The sequence below is a fragment of the Pristiophorus japonicus genome, chromosome 16, assembly GCF_044704955.1.
Source record: "Pristiophorus japonicus isolate sPriJap1 chromosome 16, sPriJap1.hap1, whole genome shotgun sequence".
In the NCBI taxonomy this organism is placed as follows: Eukaryota; Metazoa; Chordata; class Chondrichthyes; family Pristiophoridae; genus Pristiophorus; species Pristiophorus japonicus.
The window spans coordinates 73,449,228-73,468,553 of NC_091992.1; the positions used below are offsets into that span (position 1 = coordinate 73,449,228).

Below are 19,326 nucleotides of genomic sequence, written 5' to 3' on the forward strand. Positions count from 1 at the left end.
CCAGGGAGAGGGTTAGGATCAGTGGTTAGGGAACGGAGGTTGTGACCGGGACTGAAGACAATGGCTTTGGTCTTCTAAGCTCTCTAATTCTCTCCCCAAACCTCTCCGACTCTCTCCTCCTTCAGGATGCTGCTTAAAACCTACCTCTTTGGCCAAGCGTTTGATAACCTGTCCTAATGTCTCCTTTGGCTTGGTGTCAGTTCTTGTCTGATTACACTCCTGCAAAGCGCCTTGGGTTGTTTTACTTATGTTAAAGTTGCTATATAAATGCAAGTAGTTGTTGATGTCACTGGGGGGGGCGGGGGGGGTGCAACATGTAGATGAGAAACAGGAGAAATCTAAGGATAGATCCGATGCAGAGCGGGAAGAGAAGCCATTGCAGGAAGTTCTCTGGCTACAGCAAGATGGTAAGAGAAGAAGCAGGTGATTATACAGGGGAGTTTAAAGCTGCAGCAAGCGTGTGGTGTAGATTCACCAGGGTGATACCAGAGATGGGCAGCTATCGATACGAGGAGACCTGAGATACTGGGGCTATTTCCACTGGAGCAGAGAAGGATAAGAGGGGATTTAATCAAAGTGTTAAAAATTCTGAAGGCTTTTGACAGTGAACAGGGACAGAGTTGAGTCGGTGACAAGGGAGTGTTCATCATTACACGTGTACAATTGAACACCTTTCTGCACCTGGGTTTGGCACACTACTGTCTATGCTTTGCACAAGATCAAATTTGGACTTGGCCAAGGTGTCAGCTGTAAAGGCACAGTTAAAATGACAGGTCCGCTAGTGGTAATAGAACTCCTTCACTTGTTGTAAGGATAAGAACATAACAATTAGGAGCAGGAGTCGGCCATTCGGCCCCTCGAGCCTGCTCTGCCATACAATATCATGGCTGATCTTCTACCCTCGCTCCACTTTCCTGCACTGTCCCCATACGCCTTGATTTCCTTAATATCCAAAAATCTATAATTTCTGTCTTGAATATACTCAAAGACTGAGCCTCCACAGCCCTCTGGGATAGAGAATTCCAAAGATTCACCACCCTCACTGAAGAAATTTCTTCTCATCTCAGTCCTATGTGGCCAACCCCTTATTCTTTTATTTTTATTCATTCTGGGATGTGGGCGTCGCTGGCAAGGCCGGCATCTATTGCCCATCCCTAATTGCCCCTTGAGAAGGTGGTGGTGAGCCACCGCCTTGAACCGCTGCAGTCCGTGTGGTGAAGGTGCTCCCACAGTGCTGTTAGGGAGGGAGTTCCAGGATTTTGACCCAGTGACGATGAAGGAACGGCGATATATTTTCAAGTTAGGATGGTGTGTAACTTGGAGGGGAACGTGGAGGTGGTGGTGTTCCCATGTGCCTGCTGCCCTGGTCCTTCTAGGTGGTAGAGGTCGTGGGTTTGGGAGATGCTGCTGAAGAAGCCTTGGCGAGTTGCTGCTCCAACAACACTCATAGATTGTAACTAGCTGGGGCCCAAGCACCGATCCTTGCGGTACCCCACTAGTTAACCTGAAAATGACCCGTTTATTCCTACTCTCTATTTTCTGTCCGTTAACCAATCCTCAATCCATGCTAGTATAGTGTCCCCAATCCCGTGAGCCCTAATTTTGTTTAATAACCTCTTGTGTGGCACCTTATCGACTGCCTCCTCATAATCTAAATACACCACATCCACTGGTCCCCCTTATCTATTCTGCTAGGTTATAACCTCAAAAAATAACACATTCGTCAAACATGATTTCCCTTTCATAAATCCATGTTGACTCTGCCCAATCCTATTATAGAAACACAGAAAATAGGTGCAGGAGTAGGCCATTCGGCCCTTCGAGCCTGCACCACCATTCAATATGACCATGGCTGATCATGCAATTTTAGTACCCCATTCTTGCTTTCTCTCCATATCCACTGATCCCTTTAGCTGTAAGGGCCACATCTAACTCCCTTTTGAATATATCCAACGAACTGGACTTGACAACTTTCTGTGGTAGAGAATTCCATAGGTTCACAATTCTCTGGGTGAAGAAGTTTCTCCTCATCTCGGTCCTAAATGGCTTACCCCTTATCCTTAGACTGTGACCCCTGGTTCTGGACTTCCCCAACATCAGGAACATTCTTCCTGCATCTAACCTGTCCAATCCCGTCAGAATTTTATATGCTTCTATGAGATCCCCTCTCATTCTTCTAAATTCCACTGAATATAAGCCTAGTCGAACCAGTCTTTCTTCATATGTCAGTCCTGCCACCCCGGGAATCAGTCTGGTAAACCTCCGCTGCACTCCCTCAATAGCAAGAACATCCTTCCTCAGATTAGGAGACCAAAACTGCACACAATACTCAAGGTGTGGTCTCACCAAGGCCCTGTACAACTGCAGCAAGACCTCCCTGCTCCTATATTCAAATCTCCTAGCTATGAAGGCCAACATGCCATTTGCCGCCTTCACCGCCTGCTGTACCTGCATGTATACTTTCAATGACTGATGTACCATGACACCCAGGTCTCATTGCACCTTCCCTTTTACTAATCTGTCACCATTCAGATAATCTGCCTTCCTGTTTTTGCCACCAAAGTGGATTATGTTCAAAGTGCCCTGTTACCAGGTCCTCAATAATAGATTCTAGCATTTTCCCCACTTCTGATGTCAGGCTAACTGATCTGTAGTTCCACGTTTTCTTTCTCCCCCTTTTCTTAAATAGTGGGGTTACATTTGCTGGGATACTGTTACTTATTAATGGTATTATTGGACGGTAAGAGGAAGTGAGAGGGAACAGTGCTGGACACCAGTACTGGTGATATCACACACACCTGGGAATGGAGGCTGAGAGACACATGAATCTGGAGCTGTGCAGGTTAGGAGCCCCACTGTTCAATGTGCTTTATGATGGAGCTGTGTGGATTGTAAAAGATGTTGTACGGGGACTGTGTGGAGTAAGATGCAGTGAATCGAGCAGTAACGGCGAGGTATCTGAAAACTTCATTAACGACAATCAGTGTGTACCTCCAGAAAAAGTGATTTTTTGTCTTGGACTTTCCAGGATTTCCAGTTCATTCTGAAGGGCCTGGCCCGCCTGCTAAATAACCCACTGCTCCAGACCTACCTCCCCAACTCCACCAAGAAGATTCAGTTCCACCAGGAGCTGCTGGTCCTCTTCTGGAAACTCTGTGACTTCAACAAGGTGAGAGCACCACAAATGTACCTGCCATGTCCAGGGGTCGACGCACACTGCAATACACAGAGATAGACTCACTGCAATACACAGGGATCCTCACACTGCAATACACAGTGATAGACTCACAGTGCAATACACAGGGGTCCTCACACTGCAATACACAGTGATAAACTCACAGTGCAATACACAGGGGTCCTCACACTGCAATACACAGAGATAGACTCACAGTGCAATACACAGGGGTCCTCACACTGCAATACACAGTGATAAACTCACAGTGCAATACACAGGGGTCCTCACACTGCAATACACAGAGATAGACTCACTGCAATACACAGTGATAAACTCACAGTGCAATACACAGGGGTCCTCACACTGCAATACACAGAGATAGACTCACACTGCAATACACAGGGGTCCTCACACTGCAATACACAGTGATAAACTCACAGTGCAATACACAGGGGTCCTCACACTGCAATACACAGAGATAGACTCACTGCAATACACAGGGGTCCTCACACTGCAATACACAGAGATAGACTCACACTGCAATACACAGGGGTCCTCACACTGCAATACACAGTGATAAACTCACACTGCAATACACAGTGATAAACTCACAGTGCAATACACAGGGGTCCTCACACTGCAATACACAGTGATAAACTCACAGTGCAATACACAGGGGTCCTCACAGTGCAATACACAGTGATAAACTCACAGTGCAATACACAGGGGTCCTCACAGTGCAATACACAGTGATAAACTCACAGTGCAATACACAGGGGTCCTCACAGTGCAATACACAGTGATAAACTCACAGTGCAATACACAGGGGTCCTCACAGTGCAATACACAGTGATAAACTCACAGTGCAATACACAGGGGTCCTCACACTGCAATACACAGTGATAAACTCACAGTGCAATACGCAGGGGTCCTCACACTGCAATACACAGTGATAAACTCACACTGCAATACACAGAGATAGACTCACACTGCAATACACAGAGATAGACTCACACTGCAATACACAGATAGACTCACACTGCAATACACAGAGATAGACTCACACTGCAATACACAGAGATAGACTCACACTGCAATACACAGTGATAGACTCACACTGCAATACACAGTGATAGACTCACACTGCAATACACAGTGATAGACTCACACTGCAATACACAGGGGGTCCTCACACTGCAATACACAGGGGGTCCTCACACTGCAATACACAGAGATAGACTCACACTGCAATACACAGAGATAGACTCACACTGCAATGCACAGAGATAGACTCACACTGCAATACACAGAGATAGACTCACACTGCAATACACAGAGATAGACTCACACTGCAATACACAGGGGCCGAATCGCTGCAATACGCCGACTAAGAGTGAAATACATGGTGTGATTTTAGTTATGTGTTGGCCACACTGGCTCGGGGGCAGCAGGCTCCTGATGTACATTAGTGAACCATTTAACCAATCCCTCAAACCACCAGACTGATTCGTTCTCGGAACGTTGAGTGCTGTACCACAAGTATCAATCGATGTTAAATTAATTCCACAATTCAAATAGGTACTGGGGCATTACATAGAGCAATATTATAGGGCCTTGTGAGAAGGCAGGCAAATGGGGCTGTATAAAATGAGCCCCCTGAACGTGACCTCAATTCACCGCAGGAGGCCTGGGGGTGCTCGTGTACAAATCTTTGAAGGTGGCAGGACAGGTTAACAAAGCAGTTAATACAGAATACGGGATCCTGAGCTTTATGAATAGAGGTATAGAGTAAAAAAGCAAGGAAGTTATGCTAAACCTTTATAAAACATTAGTTCTGCCCCAGCTGGAGTATTGTGCCCAATTCTGGAAAGAAAGTGAAGGTTTTGACAGGGGTACAGGAAAGATTTATTCGAATGGTTTCAGGGATGAGAGATGCAAGTTATGTGGATAGCCTGGAGAAATTGGGGTTATTCCCCTTGGAGCAGAGAAGGCTAAGAGGCGATTTGATAAAATCATGAAGAGTTTAGATCGAGTAAATAAAGAGGAACTGTTTCCAATGTCCGAAGGATCGATCAGGAGAGGGCACAGATATAAAGCCATTCTAGATTTAAAGAACCAGAGGTGACACGAGGATAAACTTTTACACAACGCGTGTTTAGGATTTGGAATGCACTGCCTGATGGACACAGATTCAATCACAGCCTTCAAAAGGGAATAGGATAAATACTTGATTGAGAAAAAATTGCAGGGGTATGGGGAAAGAGCGGGGCACAGTGTGACTAACTGGACTGCTCCTCAAACGAGCCGATGCAGACACAATGGGCCGAATGGCCTCCTGTGCTGTACAGGGGTCAAATACTGTCTCTTGTGCGAGAAAGTTTCTTTGCTTCTGCAATCGATGTTCTGGATTTCTTCTCTTCCAGAAATTTCTCTTCTATGCGCTGAAGAGCAGCGATGTGCTGGATATCCTGGTGCCCATCCTGTTTTACCTGAACGACGCCAGAGCTGACCAGTGTAAGCTGCCCTGTGACCCATAATCTGCTCCTGCACAGACTCATTGCTTACCGTACCCACTGAGTCGTCATGGTGAATGGTCGGCGAGGGAGCCAACACATGGTTGGAAAGTGTGCAAAGGGATGAGGCGTGTGGGGATGTCTCCCAGGGCGAATATGTGATGGTGGGAGGGAGGGAGTGTTTACTTACGATGCTCCGGCCATCACGGGTATAGGGAAGGCTTAGGCTGGTTAATTTTGTCTGTTGGTATACAAGTCGCGTTGATACATAGAAACATAGAAAAATAGGTGCAGGAGTAGGCCATTCAACCCTTCGAGCCTGCACCGCCATTCAATAAGATCATGGCTGATCATTCCCTCAGTACCCCTTTCCTGCGTTCTCTCCATACCCCTTGATCCCTTTAGCCGTAAGGGCCATAACTCCCTCTTAAATATATCCAGTGAACTGGCATCAACAACTCTCTGCGGTAGGGAATTCCACAGGTTAACAACTCTCTGAGTGAAGAAGTTTCTCCTCATCTCAGTCCTAAATGGCCTGCCCCTTATCCTTGGACTGTGACTTCCCCAACATTGGGAACATTCTTCCTGCATCTAACCTGTCCAGTCCCATCAGAATTTTATATATTTCTATGAGATCCCCTCTCATCCTTCTAAACTCCAGTGAATGCAGGCCCAGACAATACAATCTCTCCTCATATGTCAGTCCTGCCATCCCGGAAATTAATCTGGTGAACCGTCGCTGCACTACCTGAATAGCAAGAACGTCCTTCCTCAGATTAGGAGACCAAAACTGAACACAATATTCCAGATGAAACCTCACCAAGGCCCTGTACAACTGCATTAAAACCTCCCTGCTCCTATACTCAAATCCCCTAGCTATGAAGGCCAACATACCATTTGCCTCCTTCACTGCCTGCTGTACCTACATGCCAACCTTCAATGACTGATGAACCATGACACCCAGGTCTCGTTGCACCTCCCCTTTTCCTAATCTGCCGCCATTCAGATGATAATCTGCCTTTGTGTTTTTGCTCCCAAAATGGATAACCTCACATTTATCCACATTATACTGCATCTGCCATACATTTGCCCACTCACCTAACCTGTCCAAGTCACCCTGCAGCCTCATAGCGTCCTCCTCACAGCTCACACAGCCACCCAGTTTAGTGTCATCTGCAAACTTGGAGATATTACACTCCATTCCTTCATCTAAATCATTGATGTATATTGTAAATAGCTGGGGTCCTAGCAGTGAGCCCTGCGGCACCCCACTAGTCACTGCCTGCCATTCTAAAAAGGACCTATTTATCTCCTGTCTTCCTGTCTGCCAACCAGTTCTCTATCCATGTCAGTACATTACCCCTAATACCATGTGCTTTAATTTTGCACACCAATCTCTTGTGTGGGACCTTGTCAAAAGCCTTTTGAAAGTCCAAATACACCACATCCACTGGTTCTCCCTTGTCCACTCTACTAGTTACATCCTCAAAAAATTCTAGAAGACTTGTCAAGCATAATTTCCCTTTCATAAATCCATGCTGACTTGGACCGATCCCGTCACTGCTTTCCAAATGCGCTGCTATTTCATCCTTAATAATTGATTCCAACATTTTCCCCACTACTGATGTCAGGCTAACTGGTCCAACCCGTTTTCTCTCTCCCTCCTTTTTTTAAAAAGTGGTGTTACATTAGCTGCCCTCCAGTCCATAGGAACTGATCCAGAGTCAAGAGACTGTTGGAAAATGATCACCAATGCATGCACTATTTCTAGGACCACTCCCTTAAGTACTCTGGGATGCAGAATATCAGGCCGTGGGAATTTATCGGCCTTCAATCCCATCAATTTCCCGAACACAATTTCCCACCAAATAAGGATTTCCTTCAGTTCCTCCTTCTCACTAGACCCTCGTTCCCCGAGTACTTCCGGAAGGTTATTTGTGTCTTCCTTCGTGAAGACAGAACCAAAGTATTTATTCAACTGTTCTGCCATTTCTTTGTTCCCCATTATGAATTCACCTGAATCCGACTGCAAGGGACCTACGTTTGTCTTCACTAATCTTTTTCTTTTCACACATCTATAGAAGCTTTTGTAGTCAGTTTTTATGTTCCTAGCAAGCTTCCTCTCATACTCTATTTTCCCCCTCCTGATTAAATACTTTGTCCTCCTCTGCTGAATTCTAAATTTCTCCCAGTCCTCAGGTTTGCTGCTTTTTTTGGCCAATTTATATGCCTCTTTCTTGGATTTAACACTATCCTTAATTTCCCTTGTTAGCCACGGTTGAGCCACCTACCCCGTTTTATTTTTACTCCAGACAGGAATATACAATTGTTGAAGTTCATCCATGTGATCTTTAAATGTTTGCCATTGCCGATCCACCGTCAACCCTTTCAGTATCATTCGCCAGTCTATTCTAGCCAATTCACGTCTCATACCATTGAAGTTACCTTTCCTTAAGTTCAGGACCCTAGTCTCTGAATTAACTGCGTCACTCTCCATCTTAATAAAGAATTCTACCATATTATGGTCACTCTTCCCCAAGGGGCCTCGCACAACAAGATTGCTAATTAGTCCTTTCTCATTACACATAATACAGTCTAGTTAGTTCCTCGACATATTGGCCTAGAAAACCATCCCGAATACACTCCAGGAAATCCTCCTCCACCGCATTGCTGCCAGTTTGGTTAGCCCAATCTATATGTAGATTAAAGTTGCCCATGATAACTGCTGTACCTTTATTGCACGCATCCCTAATTTCTTGTTTGATGCTGTCCCCAACCTCACTACTACTGTTTGGTGGTCTGTACACAACTCCCACTAGCGTTTTCTGCCGTTTGGTATTTCGCAGCTCCACCCATACCGATTCCACATCATCCAAGCTAATGTCCTTCCTTACTATTGTGTTAATTTCCTCTTTAACCAGCAACTCTACCCCACCTCCTTTTCCTTTCTGTCTGTCCTTCCTGAATGTTGAATACCCCTGGATGTTGAGTTCCCAGCCTTGGTCACCCCGGAGCCATGTCTCCGTGATGCCAATTACATCAAATCCGTTAACTGCTATCTGCTCAGTTAATTCGTCCACCTTATTCCGAGTACTCCTCGCATTGAGGTACAGAGCCTTCAGGCTTGTCTTTTTAACAGACTTTGCCCCTTTAGAATTTTACTGTAATGTGGCCCTTTTTTGAGGGGACACCGAGCTTGGGTTGAAGGAGGCAGGGCGGACAGCCGCTACACTGATCTGGCACAGGTTCACTGCTGGTGCTGCCACCGGCCCCAAGCCGGCCATACAACTCTGAGCTTTGTCTTGGTGTTGGAGCTGGGGAGCCGCACGCCAGCATCATGTGGCCTGAAGCATCTGGGGCCCCGCCACATCAAGTAAGCAGGAGGTGGCAAACGTCTTGATTGTGTTTGGGGAGGTGTGCTTCAATCTTAAGAGGATGAATGGATGGAAGCTCGGAGGAGCACTGACCATTGTCATATTACGGAAGAAGGGAGTAACGAGAAAGGAGGTGAGAGTAAATGGAAAGAAGCAGTGTTGTACAGTGACAGACCTGTACCCACCAGTACTATACCCCAGTGTTGTACAGTGACAGACCTGTACCCACCAGTACTGTACCCCAGTGTTGTACAGTGACAGACCTGTACCCACCCGTACTGTACCCCAGTGTTATACAGTGACAGACCTATACCCACCAGTACTGTACCCCAGTGTTATACAGTGACAGACCTGTATCCACCAGTACTGTACCCCAGTGTTGTACAGTGATCGATCTGTACCCACCAGTAATGTACCCATGTTGTACAGTGACAGACCTGTACCCACCGTACTGTACCCCAATGTTGTACAGTGACAGACCTGTACCCACCAGTACTGTACCCCAGTGTTATACAGTGACAGATGTACCCACCAGTACTGTACACGTGTTATGCAGTGACAGAACCGTACCCACCAGTACTGTACCCCAGTGTTATACAGTCACAGACCTGTACCCAACAGTACTGCACGCGTGTTATGCAGTGACAGACCTGTACCCAATTGTACTGTACCCCAGTGTTGTACAGTGACAGACCTGTACCCACCAGTACTGTACCCCAGTGGTTTGCAGTGACAGACCTGTACCCACCAGTACTGTACCCCCAGTGTTAGTGACTGACCTGTACCCACCAGTACTGTACCCCAGTGTTATACAGTGACAGACCTGTACCCACCAGTACTGTACCCTAGTGTTATACAGTGACAGACCTGTACCCAACTCTACTGTACTCCAGAGTTATACAGTTCAGAATCGACCTGTACCCACCAGTACTGTACCCCAGTGGTTTGCAGTGACAGACCTGTACCCACCAGTACTGTACCCCCAGTGTTAGTGACTGACCTGTACCCACCAGTACTGTACCCCAGTGTTATACAGTGACAGACCTGTACCCACCAGTACTGTACCCTAGTGTTATACAGTGACAGACCTGTACCCAACTCTACTGTACTCCAGAATTATACAGTTCAGAATCTTCTCTTGAGACACAACCCAAGTTTTGACAAAGCTATAATTACACTGCTCAGTGCCGCAAATGATGTTGCTGCATAAATTTGCCTGATGAAACGTTAGTGAATGGTCCTGGTCTGCATGAGTCAGTGCTCCACAAATTCTGTGGTAATTGAAGACAGCTCTGTGGCAGGTAAATGTTGATTCCGGAACAGGTCTGACCAGTCCCTGCAGCACACTGCTGGGTCATTGACACATATTTTGTGGAAAGAAAGTTTAGCAGCAGCAAGGTTTAGATTTACAAAAGAAAAGCACAGTTCCAGGAGCGCCACTTTAAATCTCCAGTACCCGATGAGGATGATGGGAGACTGAAGGAGCAGACCAGGAACTGGAGTAGCTAGTGGCAGATTCAGGAGCAGCAACATTATTGTATTCAATCCTGGGATGTGGGCGTTGCTAGCAAGACCAGAATTTATTGCCCATCCCTAATCGCCGCCTTAAACCTCTGCAGTCCTTGTGTTGAAGGTCCTCCCCCAGTGCTGTAATGGAGGGAGTTCCAGGATTTTGACACAGCTCTGCAGTCCTGCCACATCCAGCCATGAATGGTGGTGGACCATTAAACAACTAACGGGAGGAGGAGGCTCCATGAATATCCCCATCCTCAATGATGGCAGAGCCCAGCATGTGAGTGCAAAAGACAAGGCCAAAGCATTTGCAACCATCTTCAGCCAGAAGTGCCGGTTGGATGATCCATATCAGCCTCCTCTTGAGGTCCACTCTATCACAGAAACCAGTCTTCAGCCAATTCGATTCACTCCACGTGATACCGAGAAGCGGCTGAGCGCACTGGATACAGCAAAGGCTATGGGTCCTGACAACGTCCCGGCAGTCGTGCTGAAGACTTGTGCTCCAGAACTAGCTGCGCCTCTAGCCAAGCTGTTCCAGTACAGCTACAACACTGGCATCTATCCGACAATGTGGAAAACTGCCCAGGTATGTCCTGTCCAGAAAAAGCAGGACAAATCTAATCCGGCCAATTACTGCCCCATCAGTCTACTCTCAATCATCAGCAAAGTGATGGAAGTTGCCGTTGATAGTGGTATCAAGTGACACTTACTCACCAATATCCTGCTCACCGATGCTCAGTTTGGGTTCCGCCAGGACCACTCGGCTCCAGACCTCACTACAGCCTTGGTCCAAACATGGACAAAAGAGCTGAATTCCAGAGATGAGGTAAGAGTGACTGCCCTTGGCATCAAGGCAGTATTTGACCGAGTGTGGCATCAAGGAGCCCAAATAAAACTGAAGTCAATGGGAATCAGGGGGAAAACTCTCCACTGGCTGGAGTCATACCTAGCACAAAGGAGGTCAATTATTGGAGCCCCAGGACATTGCTGCAGGAGTTCCTCAGGGCAGTGTCCTAGGCCTAACCATCTTCAGCTGTTTCATCAATGACCTTCCCTCCATCATAAGGTCAGAAGTGGGATGTTCACTGATGATTGCACAGTGTTTAGTTACATTCGCAACTCCTCAGATAATGAAGCAGTCCGTGCCCGCATGCAGCCAGACCTGGACAACATTCAGACTTGGACTGATAAATGGTAAGTAACATTCGCGCCACAAAAGTGCCAGGCAATCACTATCTCCAACAAGCAAGAGTCTAAACACCGACCCTTGACCTTCAACGACATTACCATCGCCGAATCTCCCACCATCAGCAGCATCATCATCATAGGCAGTCATTATCACATTGCTTTTTGTCAGAGCTTGCTGAGGCTGCCGCATTTCCTACATCATCATCATCATCATCATCATCATCATCGTAGGCAGTCCCTCGAAATCGAGGAAGACTTGCTTCCACTCAAAGTAAGTTCTCAGGTGACTGTACAGTCCAATACGGGAGTTACAGTCTCTGTCATAGGTGGGGCAAACAGTGGTTGAAGGAAAGGGTGGGTGGGGAGTCTGGTTTGCCGCACGCTCCTTCCGCTATCTGTGCTTGATTCTGAGCCATATCGGAGGGCGGGTATCACTGCTGCCTTGTTGACCATAAGCTTGGTGCCAGATTGGTGCGCTGGTGGTCACCATTGACCATAAACTTAACTCGACCAGCCATATAAGTACTGTGGCAATAAGGGCAGGTCAGAGGCTGGGTATTCTGCGGAGAGTATTTCACCTCCAGACTCCCCAAAGCCTTTCCAGCATCTGCAAGGCACAAGTCAGGACCGTGATGGAATACTCTCCATTTGCCTGGATGAGTGCAGCTCCAACAACTCTCAAAAAGCTCGACGCCATTCAGGGCAAAGCTGCCCACTTGATCAGCACCCCATCCACCACCTTCAACATTCACTCCCTCCACCACCGGCGCACCATGGCTGCAGTTTGCACCATCTACAAGATGCACTGCAGCAACTCGCCAAGGCTTCTTCGGCAGCACCTCCCAAACCCACGACCTCTACCACCTAGAAGGACAAGGGCAGCAGGCGCATGGGAACACCATCGCCTGCAAGTTCCTCTCCAAGTTACACAGCACCTAACTTAGAAGTATATTACCATTCCTTCATTGCCACTGGGTCAAAATCCCGGAACTCCGTATCAGCACTGTGGGAGTACCTTCACCACATGGACTGCAGCGGTTCAAGGCGGCGGCTCACCACCACCTGCTCAAAGGCAATTAGGGTTGGGCAATAAATGTTGGCCTTATCAGCAACGCGCACATCCCATAGAAGCATAGAAATTTACAGCACAGAAGGAGGCCATTTCGGCCCATCGTGTCCGCGCCGGCCGACCAAGAGCTATCCAGCCCAATCCCACTTTCCAGCTCTTGGTCTGTAGGTTACGGTACTTTAAGTGCACATCCAAGTATTTTTAAATGTCGTGAGGGTTTCTGCAATGAAGAAATCTCCTCTCGTATCTCCTCTGAACCTCCCCCCAATTACTTTAAATCTATGCCCCATGGTTGTTGACCCAAGTAAAACAGGCCCTTCCTATCCACTCTATCTAGGCCCCTCATAATTTTATACACCTCAATCAGGTCTCCCTTCAGCCTCGTCTGTTCCAAAGAAAATAGACCTACCATCTCCAATCTTTCCTCATAGGCAAAATCCTCCAGTCCAGGCAATATTCTCATAAATCTCCTTTGCACCCTTTCCAGTGCAATCACATCTTTCCTGTAATGTGGTGACCAGAACTGCACGCAGTACTCCAGCTGCAGCCTAACCAGTGTTTTATACAGTTCAAGCATATCCTCCCTGCTCTTGTATTCCGTATGCCTTCTTAACCACTATATCTTCCTGGCTGCTACCTTCAGGGATCTGTGGACCTGCACTCCAAGGTCCCTTTGTTCCTCTACATGTTTCAGTGTTGTATCATTTAATGTATATTCCTTGTCTTGTTAGACCTCCCGAAATGCATTACCTCACATTTATCCGGATTGAATTCCCTTTGCCACTGTTCCACTCACCTGACCAGTACATTGATATTTCCTGCAGTCCGCAGCTTTCTTCTTCATTATCAACCACGCAGCCTATTTTAGTGTCATCTGTAAACTTCTTAATCATACCCCCAACATTCAAGTCCAAGTCATTGATATATACCGGCTTCCTGCCTCTGAGCCACTTTTAGATCCAATTTTCCACTTTGCCCTGGATCCCATGGGCTTTTATTTTCATGACCAGTCTGCCATGTGGGACCTTATCAAAAGCTTTGCTAAAATCCATATACATTACATTATATGCACTGCCCTCCTGGTTACGTCCTTGAAAAATTCAATCAAGTTAGTCAGACACGACCTTCCCTTAACAAATCCATGCTGACTGTCCTTAATTAATCCGTTTCTTTCCAAATGAAGATTTATTCTATCCCTCAGAATTTTTTCCAATAATTTTCCCACCACCGAGGTTAGGCTGACTGGCCTGCAATTACTCGGTCTATCCCCTTCTCCCTTTTTAAACAAAGGTACAACATTAGCAGTCCTCCAGTCCTCTGGCACCACACCTGTAGCCAGAGAGGACTAGAAAATGATGGTCAGAGCCTGTGCTATTTCCTTTATTGCTTCTCAACAGCCTGGGATACATTTCATCCGGGCCTGGGGACTTATCCACTTTCAAAGCTGCTAAGCCTCTTAATACTTCCTCTCTCACTATGTTTATCTCTTCTAATATTTCACACTCCTCCTTCCTCATTATAAAGTCTGCACCAACCCTCTCTTTTGTGAAAACAGATGCAAAGTATTCATTAAGAATCATACATACGTCATCTGCCGACACACACAGATTTCCTTTACATCCATGAATGAATTTTAAAAAATAGGCCAGTGGCAGTATCAGGGCCAGGAGCTGGAGCAGCCCGTGGCTGAACAAGGAGCAGGAACTGAAATCGCCTGTGGCAGAATGGGGAGCAGGAGCTGGAGCAGCCAGTGGTTTGAAGGCGAGCAGGGGGACAAGGTGCTGCCTGTCTCGTCGCCAACTGCTCTGCTTCTCTGTCTGGCTCCATACTCAACATTTTCTGGCCTGCAGCTGTGGCATTGCTCACCCGGCAGTCACTTGCTTCCTGTCAGAAGGATGGAGATAAAAAGAGGAAATTGGAAATGCTTTAAATCTCAAAGACAGGAAATGCTGGAAGTGCACACAAGGTTGGTTAACTTGAAGAGCAAAAGGCCGGTCGGCGTACTAGGTTGGGCTGTTGTGCCTGTCTGTCCGTGTCCATAGGCTGTACAATATCCTGTAGGAACGTTGTCGCAGCTTTGCAAGGCGGAGCGTACAGAAAGGTAGGCCCCAGTTCTGATCTCCGTCCTGTTCTGGTCTCAGTGGAACAGCAGTCAGAGCATTGCCGTTGGGCTCGGAGCCCCGGGAGGGGACTGGGCCGGAGTTCCTGCTCCTGATCACTTTCCATTGACCCCTGCTGGAAAGTGTGGTTGAGTGTGAGTGGATTGGGCTTTGGCTATATTGCCTGCAGTGGTCAGATGTCCGGCTGCCTACATTCACACATGAAGGACAGTTACTCGGGCTCTGCAATGGGAGCGGGGGAGAATCTGTACCGCAGCAAGGTGTGGGTGCTGAGGTGGGGAGGGGCTTGATAGGAAGGAGGTGGAATAGATAGAGTGACACGAATCTGATAGTTGTCTTTTCTTTTCTCCTGTAGCTCGAGTGGGTTTGATGCACATCGGGGTCTTCATCCTCCTGCTCCTCAGTGGAGAGCGCAACTTTGGCGTCCGACTGAACAAGCCGTACTCAGTCCGTGTGCCCATGGACATTCCAGTCTTCACTGGAACACATGCAGATCTTCTTATCATAGTACGTGTCAGGCTGTACGGGGCTTTAATGGCTATGTCCCAACTCGCACCAAGTCCTGCTCACCCATCATCACTTGGATGAAGCGACCGAGTGTAATGTAGCCAAATTTGCTGACGATACAATGATAGGTGGGAAAGCAAGTTGTGAGGAGGACGCAAAGAATCTGCAAAGGGATATTGACAGGCTGAGTGAGTGGGCAATTATTTGGCAGGTGGAGTACAATGTGGGCAAATGTGAAGTTATCCACATTGGAAGGAAAAATAAAGCAAATTATTATTTAAATGGGGCGAGATTACAAAATGCTGAGGTACAGAGAGATCTGGGGTCCTTGTGCACGAAACACAAAAAGTTAGTATGCAGGTACAACAAGTGATCAGGAAGGCAAATGGAATGTTGGCCTTTATTGCAAGGGGGATGGAGTCTAAAAGTAGGGAAGTCCTGCTACAACTGTACAGGGTATTGGTGAGGCCACACCTGGAATACTGCGTACAGTTTTGGTCTCATTTAAGGAGGGATATACTTGCATTGGAGGCAGTTCAGAGAAGGTTCATGAGGTTGATTCGTGAGATGAAGGGGTTGTCTTACGAAGAAAGGATGAGCAGGTTGGGCCTATACTCATTGGAGTTTAGAAGAATGAGAGGTGATCTTAATTGAAATGTATAAGATTCTGAGGGGGCTTGATAGGGTAGATAGAGAGAATGTTTCCCCTCATAGGGGTATCTAGAACTAGGGGGCATAGTTTCAGAAAAGGGGTGGTCCATTTAAAACGGAAATGAGGAGGAATTTCTTCTCTCTGAGGGTCGTGAATCTGTGGAATTCTCTGCCCCAGAGAGCTGTGAAGGCTGGGTTTTTGAATATATTTCAGGTGGAGATAGATAGATTTTTGAATGATAAGCGAGTCAAGGGTTATGGGGAGCAGGCGGGGAAGTGGAGCTGAGGCCAAGATCAGATCAGCCATGATTTTATTGAGTGGCGAAGCAGGCTAGAGGGACAAAATGGCTTACTCCTGCTCCTATCTCTTATGTCACATAGAATGACATGTAATGGACTGCACAGAAACAGACGATTCGGCCCAACTGGTCTATTATGCCAGTGTTTATACTCCACAGGAGCCTCCTCCCACTCTCATAATATCTTCACACCCTGCCCCTACCCCCTCCCTATCTTTCTATCCCCTTCTCCCTACACTTAACGTAACAGAAAGTCTATTCAGAAATGGGGAAGAGATTGAACATCGAACAACAACAACTTATATTTATATAGCACCTTTAACGTAGTGAAACTTCCCAAGGCGTTTCACAGGAGTATTATGCGATAGAAATTTGACACCGAGCCGCATAAGTAGAAATTATGGCAGGTGCTTGGTCACAGAGGTAGATTTTAAGGAGCATCTTGAAGGAAGAAAGAGAGGTAGAGAGGCGGAGAGGTTTAGGGAGGGAGTTGCAGAGCTTGGGGCTCAGGCAACAGAAGGCACGGCCACCGATGGTTGAGCGATTATAATCAGGGATGCTCAGGAGGGCAGAATTAGAGGAGCCCAGACATCTCTGGGAGGAGGGGGGTGGGGCGGGGGGGTACGGTTTGTGGGGCTGGAGCAGGAGGCGGCGGTTTGTGGGGCTGGAAGAGATTACAGAGATAGGGAGGGGCGAGGCCATGGAGGGATTTGAAAACAAGGATGAGAATTTTGAAATCGAGGCGTTGCTTAACTGGAAGCCAATGTAGTACAGCGAGCACAGGGGGTGATGGATGAGTGGAACTTGGTGCGAGTAAGGACACGGGCAGCAGAATTTTGGATCGCCTCTAGTTTACGTAGGGTAAATGTGGGAGGCCAGCCAGGAGTGCGTTGGAATAAGTCAAGTCTAGAGGTAACAAAGGCATGGATGAGGAGCCGGGCTGAGAGTGATGAGGGCAGGTGATGAAAGCCATGGGCAAGGTAAGGGGTTGGGTTTTGTGAGTGCCGGAGAGCGGAAGCATACGGTCTGTGACTGACGGTGGATCAGAGGGATGGGGTGGAAGAGCAGAGAGGGTGTGACCTGGGACTGGGGAAGGTTGAGAGTTTGGAGGTGCAAAGCTGTGGAGGGATTTTATGGTGAGGATTTTGCCTTTGGATAGGGATTGCCCGTTGAGGGAAAAGGGGGAACAGCAGTATAAAACATAGCAACATAGAAAATAGGTGTAGGAGTAGGCCATTCGGTCCTTCGAGCCTGCACAGCCATTCAATAAGATCATGGCTGATCATTCACCTCAGTACCCCTTTCCTGCTTTCTCCCCATACCCCTTGATCCCTTTAGCCGTAAGGGCCATATCTAACTCCCTCTTGAATATATCCAATGAACTGGCATCAACAACTCTCTGCAGCAGGGAATTCCACAGGTTAACAACTCTCTGAGTGAAGAAGTTTCTCCTCATCTCAGTCCTAAATGGCCTACCCCGTATCCTAAGTGTTCCCTGGTTCTGGACTTCCCCAACATCGGGAACATTCTTCCCGCATCGAACCTGTCCCGCCCTGTCAGAATCTTATACGTTTCTATGAGATCCCCTCTCATCCTTCTAAACTCCAGTGTATAAAGTCCCAGTTGATCCAGTCTCTCCTCATATGTCAGTCCAGCCATCCCTGGAATCAGTCTGGTGAACTTTCGCTGCACGCCCTCAATAGCAAGAATGTCCTTCCTCAGATTAGGAGACCAAAACTCAACACAATATTCCAGGTGAGGCCTCACCAAGGTCCTGTACAATTGTAGTAAGACCTCCCTGCTCCTATACTCAAATCCCCTAGCTATGAAGGCCAATGTACCATTTGCCTTCTTCATCACCTGCTGTACCTGCATGCCAACTTTCAATGACTGATGAACCATGACACCCAGGTCTCGTTGCACCTCCCCTTTTCCTAATCTGCCGCCATTCAGATAATAATCTGCCTTTGTGTTTTTGCCACCAAAGTGGATAACCTCACATAAGGAGGGAGTCACAGTGGGGGAAGGGGCAGGGAGTGTTTGGATGGGATATCTGCTCTGTTTTGACTGATTTTTCTTTCGTGACAGGTATTTCACAAGATTATCACAAGCGGGCACCAGCGCCTGCAGCCCCTGTTTGACTGTCTGCTCACCATCGTTGTTAACGGTACGTCTCGAGGGAACGCTTCTGGTTTTGGTTCGTTGGCTGGGTCTCTGCCTCTGTATCAAACCTACATGCAGATGTTGGCTTTGATCCTGATAAACCTTCATCTCTCTCACCATTATCTCTCTCAGCACTCTCGTCTCTGAGTCAGAAGGTTGTGCCTTCAAGCCCCACACCAGAGACACTCCAGTGCAGTGCTGAGCGAGTGCTGCACTCTCGGAGGTGTCATCTTTCCGGTGGGACGTCAAAGCGGAGGTCCTATTAGCCCCCTCACGTGAATGTAAAAGATCCCATCGCACTATTTTGAAAAAGAGCAGGGGAGTTATCACTGGTATCCCTGACCAATATTTATCCCTCAAACTACAAAATATCTGGTCTTTATATCATTGCTGTTTGTGGGAGCTTGCTGTGCGCAAATTGGCTGATGCATGTCATACATTACAACAGTGACTACACTTCAAAAGTACTTCATTGGCTGCAAAGCGCATTGGGATGTCCTGAGGTCATGAAAGGCGCTATATAATGCAAGTTCTTTTTACATGCAGATGTTTGCTTTGTTCCTGACGAACTTTCTCTCTGTCTTACCGTTTGTTACCTTATTGAGCTGGGTCTTAGCTGGAGAGAAACAAAAGGAGAGGGGGAGAGGGGTTCGCAGTATTGATTACAGAAACAATTATAGCTGTGAGGATGGATGTACATTAATGATTTAGACGAGGGGATTAAATGTAGTATCTCCAAATTTGCGGATGAC

The 19,326-nt window shown here is 47.2% G+C and overlaps 1 protein-coding gene across 1 annotated transcript in view; it reads left to right on the forward strand.

The window, feature by feature from the left end:
* The window catches only part of LOC139226191 (protein HID1-like), a 121,355-nt gene that overhangs the window by 74,601 nt on the left and 27,428 nt on the right, over nt 1-19,326 (forward strand). The window contains exons 9-12 of the mRNA XM_070856823.1: nt 3,029-3,169; nt 5,599-5,689; nt 15,310-15,461; nt 18,500-18,578. Of these exons, the coding sequence (XP_070712924.1) occupies nt 3,029-3,169; nt 5,599-5,689; nt 15,310-15,461; nt 18,500-18,578 (463 nt within the window). The remainder of the gene's footprint in view (nt 1-3,028; nt 3,170-5,598; nt 5,690-15,309; nt 15,462-18,499; nt 18,579-19,326) is intronic.